The 16,991-nt window shown below is 39.9% G+C and overlaps 1 protein-coding gene across 1 annotated transcript in view; it reads right to left on the bottom strand.

Annotated features, from left to right (window-relative positions):
- Positions 1–16,991, bottom strand: part of CYTH3 (cytohesin 3) — a 76,726-nt gene that overhangs the window by 17,538 nt on the left and 42,197 nt on the right. Inside the window, exons 2-5 of the mRNA XM_081889298.1 lie at positions 15,071–15,153; positions 13,975–14,039; positions 12,388–12,454; positions 7,204–7,322 (exon numbers count right to left, since the gene is read on the bottom strand). Coding sequence (XP_081745424.1) covers positions 7,204–7,322; positions 12,388–12,454; positions 13,975–14,039; positions 15,071–15,153 — 334 coding nt within the window. The remainder of the gene's footprint in view (positions 1–7,203; positions 7,323–12,387; positions 12,455–13,974; positions 14,040–15,070; positions 15,154–16,991) is intronic.

Here is a 16,991-nt window from a genome sequence, read left to right as displayed (position 1 = left end):
TCCAATTTGAGGTAGTCCAACGCAATGCCCTCCTTAACAAATAACCATGCTGTTAGCTGCCCTGAGAGAAGGATTTTTTGTTGAAAACTGCAGGATACATATTTAACAACGGCAATAAATGCATCAAGTATCCAGCCAGCGCAGAACTCAACTTCTTCTGGCTTGCTTTCAAACAAGGTGCAAATAAGTTCAATTTACAAGTAGTCACCTGCAGGACCCAAGAACCCTCTGTATCTGAACTGGCAGTCAAGTTGAACCGAATATGAGCCATGTTTGTTCTCAGTCGCCTGTAGTGGGAGTAAAAAGCTATACAAGCAACTTGTTTGTACATGCAGTTTCCCATCTCAAAGGCAATGGAACAAACATGCAATTCCCAGAATTACAGGCTTCCCAGAATTCCCAGAAGTTAGGAAGAAAGAATGAGCTTGGGCTTCAGTTTGCCATTACATTTTCAAACTTGGCATTAAAGTCATAAGGACTAGAAAATTTTTCCCCTTTAAATCAAACCTGGAAATCTCAGTCCAGTGCCATTATGAACTATTAAAGCTGTGCAGCAGAAGAGCATCGGTCAATTTAAAATTTTAATAAGCAACTTACATTTTATTCTCCTATGCACTGTACAAAATGTAAACTCATATAAGGGCATGAATTATGAACTATGCTTGTTTTATTCTTTTTTAAGAAAGAGAAAATTGGTAATACAACTGAGTCTTTGACTCAGCACCATTGTGAATTTCAATACTACTGGACTCAGATGCCCTGTAATCCTTAGGGTGTGTTTGAATCACATCATTAAATGAAAATGTTGCAGATCAGCTTCTAACTCAACAACAGGTAGGCGGGTTTCTAAAGCAAACAGGTGCCTGAATCGCCTCCTTAAGTGTACATAACAAACCTTTTCAAGTATTTTAATTAATATGTTGAAAACTCCACTCATTAAATAGGATGTGAGCAAGTTGTTGCTGTTATAAATACAATAGAAGCTCTTGCCAAGGGGAAATTAGTAGATCAACGCATCAAAAGGAATGTTTTTATCCTCAATGGGAAAGGTATAAAGAAAGTAATTAACGTTATTTAGAAAATACACTCAAGAAGAATCCTTCGGAGAAATACCTCTAGGTTTCCCTCTTGGTTATACAGTACACAACTTCAACCTTATCTGGACATGGTACAGCCATTTCTAATCTGTATTTTCCAGCAGGGTGGAAGCTGGTAGAGGAGGGGTAGAAAATTCTGTCCCTTGTCCAGAGGTCCACTGCAATCCTATGCTGGGTTCAAAAGAGGGGATTTCCCTGGCAGACTACGTGCTTTCTATGTTGGACACAGAGGGAGGTTGAACTGCTGTCCTGGTCTCCCTGCCCTTGCCAATGATAGTCCACTGACTCACTTCCACAGGGCCAGCTTGCTTCAGGCAAAACAGAAAATGCTGCTCCCACCCTCCATTGCTGCTGCCTCCTAAGTGGCAGGTAGTGGCAAAGGGGGCGGCTGGGCATGGAGGAGGAGGAGGAGGAGGAGGAGGTAGGAGGCAGCAGAGGAGGCTGGATCTGCCACCTGAGGCTACCACCTCACCTTGCTAATGGGTGGACCAGCTAGTGCCTGCATGCAATGCCTTGCCATGTATGGCAACCGGGCACTATTTGTTATCCATTTATAAGCTCTTATTAAAGCTTTTTTCATGATACAATAAAAGAAATTATTCTAAAACGAAACACAAAAACAGAGAAAGAGAAAAGAAAACACAGTCCTCTCTCAAAGGTAGCCATTAAGCCCCGTCTCACACAAAGTGGTGGGCCCTCCCAGCTCTTGCCTGAGAGTTTTCCTTTGACAAGGAACCTCCCTAAGGCTCAATTCATGTATAAAACAGAAATAGTGACAACACTGTTGTCATCCATCTGTAAAATAGAAAAAATAATGACCACATGATTTTTGGGAGGATAAATGAAAGAAAAAAAGATAGTTTTGCCTGCCCAGAACCTTAAAGCTATAAAATTCCTCAGTTTGAACTTCCCATCTCAAACATTCAAATTAAAAAGAAAGATAAGAACAATATGAGGAAAATAGAAAGATATTTAAAAGAGAAAGAGGTGCAAAAGATCCCGACAGAAGCACAAGAAAGGCTGAACACCCCGATTGACACAGAGGAAATAAGAACGATGATAAAAAAACTGAAAAATGGAAAGGCCCCAGGACCAGACGGCTTTAGTGCAAGATATTACAAAGAATTGGGAATATCCCTGTTGATACCACTGAAAGAAGTAATGAACAACATATTGAAGGAAAGAGAAATCCCAGAGACATGGAAGGAGGCACTTATAACTTTTATCCCAAAAGAAGATGTGGACTTATCCCAAGTAAAGAATTATAGACCAATTTCATTACTCAACACGGATTACAAAATTTTTACGGGAATTATAGCAGAAAGATTAAAAAAGGTTCTACAAGAAATTATCCATGATGATCAAGCGGGTTTCCTTCCAAATAGACAGATGAGAGATAATGTGAGAAATGTAATAAATATCCTAGAATATCTATCTGCAAGGAATGAGAAACAAGCAATGCTGATGTTCGTGGATGCTGAAAAAGCATTTGATAATGTGGCATGGGATTTCATGTTGAAAAACATCGAGCAGAGAGAAATGGGAAATGACTTTTTTAACGGAATAAAAGCAATATACACGGAGCAAAAAGCGAAGCTGCTAGTGAACAACATGATAACAGAGGAGATAAAGATCTCTAAAGGTACTAGACAGGGATGCCCGTTGTCACCATTATTGTTTGTGCTGGTCCTGGAGGTGCTATTGGACTCAATAAGGAAAAAGGAAAGTATAAAGGGGGTGACAATAGGCCGAAACCAATACAAAATTAAAGCCTTTGCTGACGACATAGTTTTGATGGCGGAAGACCCGTTGGAGACTGCAGCGGAGATATTGGAAGAAATTGAAAAATTTGGGGAGGTGGCAGGTTTTATAATAAACAGGAAAAAAACCAAAATTATAGCTAAAAATATGGAAAAAATAACAATGGAGGCATTGCAGCAACAAACAGGTATTGAAATTGTTAAAAAAGTTAAATACTTGGGAATATGGCTAGCCCCAAAAAACATCGACCTGTTCCAAAACAATTATACCCCGGTGTGGAACGGAATTAAGAAGGACCTGGAAGTGTGGAATAGGCTAAAGTTATCTCTCTGGGGGAGAATCTCTATGATCAAGATGTCAGTGCTACCAAAGATGCTGTTTTTATTCCAGATGTTACCAATACTAAAAGGAGTGGCGATTTTTAAGGAATGGCAAAGGACGATTTCCAGATACATATGGCAGGGCAAAAAGCCGAGAATCAAGTATAAATTACTGACAGATGCAAAGGAAAGGGGAGGCTTTGCCCTGCCGGATCTGAAGCTATACTACGAAGCATCGTGCCTTTGCTGGTTAAAAGAATGGATTAAACTTAAAAATACAAAACTCTTGGATTTGGAAGGATTTGACAACAGATTTGGATGGCACGCATACCTTTGGAAAGAAAAGAAGAAGGGATACAAAACTTTTGAAAATCACATCTTCCGGAAATCGCTATGGGAAGTTTGGGACAGATATAAAAACATATTGGAAGGGGGGGTGCCACATTGGCTATCACCACTAGAGGTTATGGGGGTCAAAAAAGTTAATATGAGAAGCGATTGGATTACCTATGGAGACTTAGTAGAGAAAGAAGGAGGAAAGTGGAGATTAAAACCATATGAACAAGTCAAAGAGCATGTTTTTGATTGGCTGCACTACCATCAAATAAATGAAATGTTCAAAAGGGATGTGAAAGAAAAGGGGTATAAAGAAAAAGATTCGAGATACCAAACAGAGATAGTGAACAGCGACTCCAAAACAATTTCCAAAATGTACAAAATCTTGCTGGAATGGCACACAATAGATGAGGAAGTGAAAGTAGTAATGATTCAGTGGGCCAAAGATTTAGGATACAATATAGACTTCGACGACTGGCAGAAAATATGGAATGAGAATTTGAAATTTACGGCATGTACCACACTAAAAGAAAATGTAATGAAGATGGTTTACAGGTGGTACATGACACCAGCAAAATTGGCAAAAATGTATAAAACCTGTAACAAATGCTGGAGGTGTAAGGAGAAGGAGGGTACGTTCATACATATGTGGTGGGACTGTAAAAAAGTAAGGGGGTTCTGGGAAGCTATATACAACGAACTAAAGAAAATACTAAAATACAGTTTTGCTAAAAAACCAGAAACCTTCCTTCTAGGTATAACAAGAACGGATATAAGTAGGAGAGATCTTAAACTGTTTCAATATGCTACTGTCGCAGCAAGGACACTGCTAGCACAAAGGTGGAAACAAGAAACGGTTCCGACTTTAGAGGAATGGAGGTCAAAACTAATAGATTACGCAGAGTTAGACAAATTAACGGGGAAAATTAGATACAAAAAGGACCAGAATTTTATTGAGGACTGGGGGAAATTTACAGAGTATTTGGAAAGTATATGTGAGGATAGTACAACGCTAGCGTGTTTTAAAGAGGCTTTGTGAAAGTAGAAGGAGTATTGTCAAAAGGCAAGCAAAGATAGAAACATAATACTTAATGGCAATATAAAATTAAGGAATGTGAAGAGAGGATTGGAAATACGAAAGATTGTCAGAAAGGTTGGGGGAGGTCCAAGTAAGGCTAAATATGTGATATATAAATGGATTTGTTTATTGCTTTTTATGGAAAACTTTAATAAAAATTTATATATGGCAAACATTCAAATTATTGCATACAATGTACATTTCTGCACTGCAAGCTGATCCTCCCCAAAGACAGATGGGCACGTGAGGATGTCTTTTAAATATATTTTTAGTATACATATAGACATTTAACCATCGGAAGAAATGTCGAGAAAGTGTTTGGAAAATTCTCAGACACTAAATAACTTGCTAAAGATAATACACACTTGGCTAAAACTTATCTCCCCTGAACTGACATGCCATTCACAAGTGGTACAGCACAATCCTGAGCTTGTTACTCAGATGTAAATCTTACCAAATTCAGTGAGACTTACTTTCAAGTAAACATGGCTAGGACTGCAGTTCTAAACACTTCCTAGTGCCACAGTGCCGCTAAGTATTAAGCTACAAAACTTTCATACAGTCCACACAACTGCCTCATTGGGGCAAGATCTACTGGGAAGAGTTGCTGTGTTCACTAGGCCTGGCCTCCTGAGCTATTTGTCAGGTATAGGCCAGGGGGACGCAGCTTGGCCACAATGGCCTCACAGGGCAAATACGATGGCCTAGCAGGTTTAATTAGACCCATAGAACAGAAGTTTCCCACTCCAGATGTACATAGTTAGCTACACTTTCTTTTTAAAAAAGTATATTTTATATTAGCTACAATTTAATGACATAAATTAGGAACAACACAAAAAAGCAGCTCAGTTCTGTTGCAGAACAATGTTCTTTAACTTTCAACTGCCTACATCAGAAACACAAGAAAGCCTTACTCCTAAGAAACTCTGAAATACCATGTTAGATATTCACACCCAAAGAGACTGAGAGTATCTAGTCCTCCGGTATGAATTACTACTTTTGTTCATGCCATTTTGCGACTGCAACGGAGCTTGTGAACGATGCCCCATATTTTTGTCTCCAAGAAGCATTACATCACAATAAGGCATCTGGTATCTATTAAGATACTCTCTGCCAAAGTCTGTACTATTTTCAGTCACGTATAAGGGGGGTGGGGTGAGGGACCTGAAGCTGTTTGCAGACCAGGAAATCCAGGTTAAATTGGATAAAGAAGCTCTCAAGATGATTTAAGTTTGCAGTCTTTGCTATACATTGATTGCAGTTTTGGTTCTACATTTTAAAGGTCAAATTTGCAGCCAGAATGGCCTTTATGTTTAATATTTGTTCACATTAAAAGCTAGGGGATGCTGCTATCCCTCTGAAGTGCCTGCTTAAACTATATATTACCACCAATAAGATGTTCACAGAAGACAACATTAAACAGACGAAAATAACTATTATTAGGACAGGCAGTAGCCTTGCTGATAGCTAATAATTATGTAGCCAGCTGTCTCCTAAGATTAGCAGGCTCTTCTTCTCTGGTCTCAACATTAAATGCCACACATGATTGTCAAAATCTAACTCTGAAACCTCCCGAGATTTGCATCATAAAACCCAAGCATTTAATTATCATTAATCCTATACACTTATTTTTATAAGTGTTTCCTCTACTCAGGAAAGCATGTGTGAAGAAGATACACCTGTGCAATGTGTCATTTTGCTTCCAGTTAGAAGAAACAGTCCCTGCCCAACCACATGCATTCCTATCTAGATTTTTATTTTTAAGATCTCTGAGTTTCAGAAGAAAAGGAATGCAATGGAGAAAATGCCCCTTGGAATTCGCAAACCTATATGAGCTGCTTCGAGCTGTGGTAGAGCACACACTTTGAACACAGAAGGTTCCACATTCAATCCATGGCTTTTCCAGTAAGAAGGATCAGGAAGCACATTATGAGAAAGGCTATGAGTCAATGTTGGAGATCCCTTACAAGGATAGGGAAGGGCCCACAGCTAAATCATAGAATATATACATCATATCCAGAAGGCCCCAGGTCTAATCCACAGCAATTAAAAGGATCAGGCAGCAGGTGAGGTGAACACCTGAGACCCTGGAGAACTACTGCCCAAACAAAGTTGACAATACTGGGATGGTTTGGACAAACATTTGGTGTCATGTATAGCCGCTTCCTATGTTCCTATCAAAGGAATAAATAATAAATGTGCTTATATAAGGAGGTAAGTTGAATACTGCAAATTACTTAGTAGGGAGGCCACAGGTGATAGGATAAAGTCTGTGCCTACAGACTCTCTGCTTTCTATAGCTGCCCATTAAGATGCACTGCTGGTTTGCTGGACTGTGGTCACCATATGCTTTCAACATAAATATTTAACCATTTTAAAACAAAAACAAAAACCTCAAAGTACATTTTCATCTGCTGGGTAGTGGGGTGATATTTCTGCATCATAGTCATACTGAAAAACTTCTCAGGTGTTCCTATTTTCCTGCATGGCATGTATATTCTTACAGATGTGCATGATATATAGCCATGGTCAAAGAGAACAAAAAGAATCAAAGAATGGCTCCCCATGTCAAGCTTAACATAAAAAGACACACAGGTTGTTCTCTACTTACCTTTCACCGAGATAATCTCCAATGACGGTTTTATTTAGCCCTTCCCCTTTATAAAGGAACTGTGCAATGTCCTCAGGAGTATTCTGCAAGAGGTCATTTTCTATGAGGAACTGGATTCCCTAAAAAGCAGCAGGAGGAAATTAATTCAGTTGCTTTCGTCTTCACAAGATTATATGTTCTGGAAATACTAAGCTGTGGAGTTATTATATCGATTTCATTGATAAGTAGGAGTTTGCCTATGGTTGACAAATGCAGCCTCATCTGTGCACACCCTCCTCAAAGCTCACCTTTTCTGGGAAGCCTTTGGATCATCCCCCTTACCTTACTGAAACTAAATCAAAATACGTATAATCAAAATAATCAGCTATTATGAACATCCCTGCTGAATTACACAACAAAGTCCTGCATTCTGTTCTCACAGCGGCCTATCAGGTGCTTAGCGGAAGTCCACAAACAAGACATGAACACAATAGCACTCTTCCTTGCCTAATCGTTTCCGAGTAATCAGTACGTTTCCGAGCACAATTCAAAGTGTTGGTGCTGACCTTTAAAGCCCTAAATGGCCTCGGTCCAGTATATCTGAAGGAGCGTCTCCTCCCCCATCGTTCTGCCCGGACACTGAGGTCCAGCTCCGAGGGCCTTCTGGCGGTTCCCTCCCTGCGAGAGGCCAAGTTGCAGGGAACCAGGCAGAGGGCCTTCTCGGTGGTGGCACCCGCCCTGTGGAATGCCCTCCCACCGGATGTCAAGGCGATGGACAACTACCTGACATTCAGAAGACATCTGAAGGCAGCCCTGTTCAGGGAAGTTTTTAATATGTGACATTTTAGTGTATTTTTCATTTCTGTTGGAAGCCGCCCAGAGTGGCTGGGGAAACCCAGCCAGATGGGCGGGGTACAAATAATAAATTATTATTATTATTATTATTATTATTATTATTATTATTATTATTATTATTATTATTATTATCATGTCTCCATAGCATCCCAATATAAATTCCTTGTATCACTAGTTAAAAGATTATAAGTATACAAGGTGGAAAATAACTCTGCCCAAGGCTTTGGACAGCTGCTTTGTATATTGATTAAGGACTTTTTAGCCCGACTAAAGGGCAGTTAAAGCAGTTTACAAGATATAAACATAAAATGTACAATCACAGTTCACCTTAAACCCTCTGAAAAGATAGCAGTGGAAATAGGCAACAATATTGTTCACCCCAGGATAATATCATTAAAAACAAATAAAGCAATTCAGCACCAGATGAAGCATCAGCAGCAGACTAATATGCTTTTAAGGAAAATAAACTGGAAATAAATAGATCTTCAATACACATTTGAAGACTCATAAAGACATGCATGACCCTAAATTGAAACAGATAATACCAAGCTAGATGCACCAGTTGTCTGAGTCAATACAAGAGACTTACGTATGTTTATAAACAGATTAAGGAATTTTAATCTGCCGCATCTTTAATCCCTGCTTCTTTTCTCTATTTTTTCTTTTTCAATATTTATTAAATGCAGGTATATTGTTGACAAGCAACTGATGCTTGTTGTTTGCAAGTCTTTTATTATTACATTAAATCATTTTAGAAGATCTACTAAACAAATAGTAATGATATAAATTATTATCTATTCCATGTTAGCCCTCAGGATTGCAAATTACAGAGATAATCTTCTTATAACTGAATATTTGTCTGTTCATCATGCTAATGACTTGACACACAGCATGATCTGGGAAACCTCAATGTGAGTAGATAGAAAAATAGATAACACCATGTAATTACAACTGTATCATCAGATAAAGCAGTTAGTTATAGTAATCTGAGCCATGGAGCTAACTGTGACATTAGCATTCAGTGCATTTGTATCTATAAAATTATATATAGCCTTATATATTATGCACCGTATTTTAATCTAAACTTGTCTCTTTATTTCAGCTAAGGCTGAAACCTGTAATATGACCAGAATGGGGTTTACCTCTAAGTAAACATACATAGGATTGAAAAAGAGCTACATATAATGGTATGTCCTGAAGTCAATAAAATAATCTCCAGTTCTGTCAAATGACTTTGAAATAGAGCACAGACATGTGAGCTGGTTCAGACATAACAGACAGTTATGATTTGGTAGTACATGAATTAAATCTTTTAAAAGATACATGGACTCACACAATGCTATTCCCTCCCTCCCTGGCTTGTGGCACATCCTATTTTGTTATTTCATCAGAACTGTCAAACTGGGGGGGTGTTTGCCCTGCAAACCAGGATTAGTAACCAGGATGGCGGTTTCCAATGGCGGTTTGCAGGGCAAACACAAACTCTGGTTTACCGGGTTGGAAAAAGGCAAATGGATACCGTATTTTTCACCCTATAGGACGCACCATCCCATAAGGCGCACCTAGTTTTTTGGGGGGGAAATAAAGGGGGAAAAGATTATTTTTCCCCCAGGCGCGGGGCTGGGGTGGGGGAAGGCCCCAGAACAGGCAACTCTCAGCAAGCCGTGCGAAGTCTGGGCGCACTGAGCTCAGCGTGCCCAGCCCTCTGCATACAGGCAACTCTCCGCAAGCCGCGAGAGTGTGGTGCGGGCTCCCACGGCTTGCGGAGATCTGCGCAAAGCCTGCATTCGCCCCATAGGAAGCACACACATTTCCCCTTCATTTTTGGAGGGGGAAAAGTGCGTCCTATGGGGCGAAAAATACGGTAGTTTGCCAAACACTAAGGAGGAAGGGTGGGAGGAAATCATGGTGCATGAGGGGAAGAAGTCAGCAGATGAGCCCAATGGTCCTTAAAAGAAAGGCTTGTTAATATTGCACCAAATTATGGCTTGATGTTCTCTCTAATCCAGACCGCATTAGGGTATGTCCTCCCCTTTTTTTATTTTCTGTTGGGAAGCAAGTTTGCACCTTTTAATTTAGGTTGGCCAGTGTGGTGTAGTGGTTAAGAGCGGTAGTCTCGTAATCTGGGGAACCGGGTTCGCGTCTCCACTCCTCCACATGCAGCTGCTGGGTGACCTTGGGCCAGTCACACTTCTCTGAAGTCTCTCAGCCCCACTCACCTCACAGAGTGTTTGTTGTGGGGGAGGAAGGGAAAGGAAAATGTTAGCCGCTTTGAGACTCCTTAAAGGGAGTGAATGGCGGGATATCAAATCCAAACTCTTCTTCTTCTTCTTCTTCTTCTTCTTGGCGTGTGTGCATTTTAACAGGATTTAAATGAGTTTAATCATGTTTTTATTACTGGTTTTATTGCTGTTATCTTAAGCAGCAATGGCACTTGCAACAATGCAACAGAAATGGCAATGATTCATTTTTAAAATCAGCAAGCTCAAATGTGGTTTTTAAAAATAAACTGGAGCTAATGAAAAACAATATTTGTGAACAAATGGAACGAGCATTTGGATGCAAGCAGACAGGTTGCAGAAACAACAGCAGTAAAATATTTTGCGACTGGACAATTCAGTCAACAACTGCAACCTACTTTATCAGGGCAAACCCAATGCCATTTTATCAGTCTGAGAAGCTATTTTTAGTATAGGAAACTGTATGCTCTCTCTTTCCCCTACCCCACCTTTCCTCTCCTCTACCCAGTCTCCCTCTGAATTGCTTTACTATCTAGAAAACTTCCCTGAACACCCAGCTGGAACATGAATACCAACAATCAACTTCATTTTTAAAAATCGCAAAGAAAGATGCACATTTCACTGCAAAGGGGAACATGTCTGCCAACCATGTTTCCACTCATGCTGGAAACCACTGAAAGCTAAGAAATTAGTCACAATTCAAAATCTCATCAATAGACTCCATTTTTAAAATCTGTATGCTTCTGAAATTACTTCGCTTTAATAAAGCCTGCTTTCTGGAAATTCAGATGCCCCAAGCAAATATTTTGTCATCTTCCGAAACAAACCATTTAGAAAAACAAGACTCCAGACCTATTCAAGCTTTTAGAGCAGGAAAAAAAGAACAAGAAAAAGGCAAAGAACTAAAAGAAGAGGCAAATATGTGCTGGTTAAGCTGTGTCTCAAAGATATGAGACAAGGAGAATAAAGTGCTTTATATTATTAAATATAGTATATGTAAACATTGAGCAGCAACATCTGCTGTGCTCTTTCAGAGGAACGATAACATGGAGAAATACAGAGCAGGGACTAGTCCTGGTTGCAGGGCTGTATCTGCTTTCTGTGCAGGATCAATCCCTGGCATCTCCAGGTAGGGATGAGAACATTCCCTTCTTGAGAATGTGGATAGCTAGGCCACTGGCCAGCAGCAACAATACTGAGCAATAGGTCAATGGTGTGACTCAGTATATGCCAAACACTCTAAGGCAGTTGCCTAGTGCAGCACTTTGCATGTGACACAGGGAAAGGTGAGCAGTCCCCCTAGAACAATGGCATGAGCTATGAAGCTCCATCTTGGGATCATCCTTGTGAAGTCAGCCTTGATTCCCTCCCTGGCAGCGGCTGTCTGTTAGCGCTTATGCCAGCACAGGTCTCTATAAAATCCCCACCAAGGAAGAATACATGTGCCTTATGTGCGCTGATGAAGCAAACAGAACGAAGCTTTGGGAAGGAGACAGGAGGACTCTAGGACTCTGTCAGAGCTCTCAGGTCTCCTTCCCCGTGCTGCAGCTCCCTGCCTTGCCTGGGGCTGCCAAAAAAGGCCTGGCAAGCCATATGTTGAATCACCCTGCCTTAGGTGAATGGCTGAGACAGTCTTATTTTGCCAGTCTTTGGGGTCATTTTTTATTTGTACCAACTGCTACAAATGGTTTGATGTTGCTCTGGCTTTTTAACTCTCCATTCTTCTGTACAGTTGCACCTTGGATCCCAAACTCCTTGGTACTCGGACGTTTTGGCTCCTGAACACCTCAAACCTGGAAGTGGGTGTTCCAGTTTGTGAACGTTCTTTGGAACCCAAATGTCCATTGGGGCTTCCGGTTGGCTGCAGGAAATTCCTGCAGCCAATCAGAAGCCGCACTTTGGTTTCCGAACACTTTGGAAGTCGGACAGACTTCCAGAACGGATTCTGTTTGACTTCCAAGGTACGACTGTACTTCATTGTGATTTTATTGTATATATGTTTTTAAACTACTTTGCAAGCTGCCTTGGGATCTCTCGTAACTGAAAAGTGGGATATAAAACTTCATAAATAAATAAGAAGCATACATTCTCAAGAACACAAAAGTCCTACCTTCTTGGGATCCATATTGAACTTTTTTCTTCCCATAGCTATTTGTTTATTTCTCTGTGTAGTTTTGCTGTATATTTGTAAAGGGGGAAATAAAAGGAAAATAAGATTACACAGATGTATTTGGTTAAACATCTTTGATGTATACATTTTAAATGTTATTTAAATGTTAATCTTATACAGCTAGTACGAATAGGATGGAATGGGTGAACTTTTACTCCCAAAGTGAAAGGGAAATATTTACCCTCAAAAATAATTCAAAGTAGCTTTGACTTCATTATAGATTTTTAATACATTGTGTTTAAACCCTCCTGACATACATTAGAGGAAGGGCATTAAAGAGGATAATGTGCATGGCTTAAACTCACAAACCAGTTAAACTGGATTATTTCAATCCAAGCCAATTGGCGGTGCAATCTTTGGAGTCTCTGTACTGGCAAATAAGCCTTTAGGTCTGCTGCAGCGCTAGCACAAAACAGCAGCCTATGATGTTGCAGTGCCTGAACATGCCAGCTAAGGACATTGTGCCAGAGAAACTGTGGGAGTCTGCACTATGTTAGCTGCATCACACAAAGACAGAAAAAAGTGTTGCAGAAACGAGGACACACTGCATTCTAGTGGCATTCCAGTCAACACAAACCCAAATGCACCCAGAGCGACACACTGAGTATTAACTTTAAGAAAAGTACTGAAAGTGGCAGACAGCACAGCAGGCTAGATACACCCTATTTGCTAAGATCAGGATGCTACTTAATTACTTTGGTGTATAAGTAAATTGCACAGCCCTCTTGGTGGCTGCTTCCCAGACTTCAGAACTCCCTCCCTGGAGAAGCTAGACAGGCTGCCTATTTGCTGTCCTTCTGCCAGCAGGTGAAGACAGCCTTTTGGGAAATGACTGCTTTTAACTAAAGGGTGTGTGCCATTCCATTACAATTATTTTTATTACAATTATTTGTATGTTTTAAATATACAGTATTTTATAGATTTATATAGCTTTAATTCTATCAATGTTTTTAATCATGATTTTTCCTATATTTTTAGCAGTTTGAAGGGAGAAAGGTGGGGTATAAATAAATTAACAACAACATTTTGTGTCCTATAGGTTCCAGACACATGCTCCATTGATTTTAATGGACCAAATAGCAAGAATCATCTTAGCCAAGTTTAATACTAAATGTGCAGAACCTACACAAATGCACAGCCATCAAGGGGAAATTTACAATGACACAGGAACAGTGGTGTTATGTGCAAGGTAAAAGGGAGAGACACATCCCAAAACAGTGCACACAGTTGCCATTTCTCAACTGTGTAGTGCCCGCGGTGCTGAATATCATAATCATGGGGCTAACTAGTTGCTGTACCCCATCCTACATTTGCTAAACTAGCTCTTTGTGGGAATAAGCAGTAAATTTCAATAATAGAACTACTACTAATTATATTCCCCCCCTTGAAGACAGGCAGTACATAGGGGCCAAGAAGATGATCAAGGTCTCTGCTGGAAGTTAGGCTATTTCTGCAAGGCCCTCAAAAAAGTTGAAGCAACAGAATGCTGCTTTTCCATAAAGCACATATGTGACAAAGTTAGCTTACCTTTCCTCTACACTTGTCAAGTTATCAATTTCAGTCATAACCTCTGCTATTTCAAATTTTAACCGCTGCAAAAATGAGAGAAGAATAAAAGCGAACATTAAACAGCTTTTCCAAAAATAGGTGGATTCCACAGGCTTCTTTTTGAATTTAGAAATGGAGCAACAATCCTATCACAAAAGTCTGCTCTGTTGTATTTACCTGCAATTTCATACTATTCATACACCACTATGACATTTGGGTGTATGAGGTGTTAGCGGAGGGGTAGTACCTCTGGTGGGGGACACCTTGTGCTCCTTCTGGGGTAGTTTGTCCACCTTTGGTCCTCACCCTGCACTCAGTTCTCACATGTGGCTCCTAGAAGCTGTCAGCATGCAACAACAGCCACACCTGGCAAATGGTCCTGGGCTGCCCAGACGATAAGACCTCCCTTTTGGTCTGACTGATGTGGTCCAAAGGAAAGCAGAGCAATACGTTTGGCACCAGCTTGGCTGCAGGAGTTGCTGGAAGGAGGCATACAAGGCCCCATCCAGCTTTTTTGGGATTCCACTCCAGATTTGTGTAGGGTTTACTCCTTGCTCTTTTCTTTTCTTGAAGATATCCCACAAGACAGCAGAGGTTTAGGATCAGAGTTTTCCTTCTCCTACATGGGCTATCTTCCCAGCTTGACAGGCCCCATCTGCCCCTTACTTCCCTCTACATGTGCAGAAACTGCCTTCTTGACCATTGCATTGGACCCACAATTGGTCTTATGCGCTCAATCCGGCGGAGCCTGTCTTCTCATGCAGGGGAAGTCCTAACTCACTGAGGGTTTGAGACCCCTGCACCCAGGGGAGGTCACTATGTGCTATAATGCAGTGGTTTGACTTCACCCCCGGAGGTGCTCTCCATTGTCTCTTGAGACAGATGGATGCCAACAACTATGACATCAATTTCTGCAGAGGTACAGCACTTGGAACACCTAATTCTAATAGCAATTATTGGAAATTAATCTCTTCAGACTGTGGTAAAAAGCTACCATAGTTTTTTACAACTCAATACACAGTTTGTACCATTAATTTCAGAGCAACCGACATTTTGATTTAAGGAAAATGTTTACCTCAATATCATCAATTAATTCTTTTTTTCTACGGCGAATATTGAAAAGCTCTTCTCTCTCTTCTACAGAAAGATCATCAGGCACTGGAGGGGAAAACACACACAATTATGTATAATTGCTTTATACTCTGGTACTTCATGTTTCACAAGTAAAAGCCTCATTCACATCAAAAGAGTTTGTGCCAAGAAAGCACAGACAACATTCTTAATGACCAACTTTGGAGAAAATAGTGGTGCCAGTATACAGAACTTGGTATTAACTAACAAATGCAATTGTCTCAGGGTTTCAATACAAACAGCAGATAGTTTTCACATTATAAAAAGTAAACTGCTTTCCATTCTATTGTGTATTACATTCATATTACAAGCATCATTCCAGTAATCAAAGGGCATTAAAGTCTTCCTTCATCTTGGTTCTCTTGTAAATCTGTTTTATCCTCAGTTGTGCCTCAAGTCAAGTACTGCCAGCAAAGGGATTGCAATAGCACTTCGTGAACCAGTAGGAGCCAGCATATTTTTTCAGCAGTAACATAAAAACATAGTTTATTGTTGCATGCATGAGCCTGCTTCCCACTCCACTGCCCTCATGTTCATTAGGCGGTAAAGAGCATATGCTGTTGAGTTGCATCCAAGCATACCCACTGAAATTAATGGAGACAATAAAAATTGGTTGGATACAGCCCCCCTATTTTTAATTAATTGTTATTTGCCATTATGTCTGAACTGGAAACTGTAATTAGTTTTCACTATACAACCCAGGATTTTAAAATCTTAATGTGAAGATGGCTCGTCTGAACAAACCATGATTAAAGCTAACCACAGTTTGTGCTAGTTCTGACATAACAAAGCATATTTATAATATGTTTTCTTGTGAAGAGAAGCTCTTGTCATTTAGGGGAAGTATTAGTCTAACAGTAAACACCTTCAGGCTGCCACATTTTCCCATACATAATTCAACACTGTCAGCTTAACAACTGGACTAACACATCTTTTCAACGAGGAGGTACAGCACAGGGTAATTTGGAAACTGTTTGCTTTTTAAAAAAGATAAAAGGAGTTCGTGCCTCAGACTTCATGATAGACAAATATTGAAATAATTAGCAACTTTACTTTTTCCACATTATCAGTAAAGTGTAATAAATGAAGTCATTTTAAACAGCAAATGCTTTTTGCTTATCTAAAAACACAAACATTTAGAAAACTGGATAAAAAGAAGCAGCAAATGTTACTTTTAAAAAAATAAATATTTTTGTCTCTTCTTCAATGTATTTGACCACTACTGAAGTTACTCTCAACGCCAAATAAGCACCAGTTGGAAGCATTCATAATACTTGGTATTCTGAATATAAATAACAAAAGAATTAGGAATATCAACCATAAAACATAATGAAGTATTGCCAACTAATCAAATTTACTCTTCCATATACATATTCTAAACTGCAAGGAAATACCATGATGGAACAATATGCAGTTTAGTTATCCACAACCTTTAAAAAAAAGTCAACTCACAGCAATGACTGGAAAAGCTTGAGTACAAAAGTCTTCCATTTTAAATAGGTTTGCAAACATGGGTGCTTCTTCCTTCTCATGTGATGATATTTAAATTGTTCATTCATTTATTCATTGAATCTATATACCACTCTATACCCAGAGGTCTCAGAGCGGTTCACAGAACAAAATCAAGCTATAAAAACACTATATATATATATATATATATATGCTTTCGTAGATTTTCACGGGTACTGGAATGCAGGTTTTGGTGTCCTCGGGTGTCTTCCCGTGTAAAAGTTGGGGTGTCTAGGCGACGTTTCGACGAGGTCTCACTCGTCATCTTCAGGCTGGTGCTTTCGGCTTCTTGTTACTGGAACAGAGCAGGATCTCAGTGTTTGAGTTCCTATAAATACTGTTGAGGGGGTGTGGTG

Source organism: Podarcis melisellensis, assembly GCF_964234715.1.
Source record: "Podarcis melisellensis genome assembly, chromosome: 14".
Classification (NCBI taxonomy): domain Eukaryota; kingdom Metazoa; phylum Chordata; class Lepidosauria; order Squamata; family Lacertidae; genus Podarcis; species Podarcis melisellensis.
This window is presented reverse-complemented; position numbering and strand designations above follow the sequence as displayed.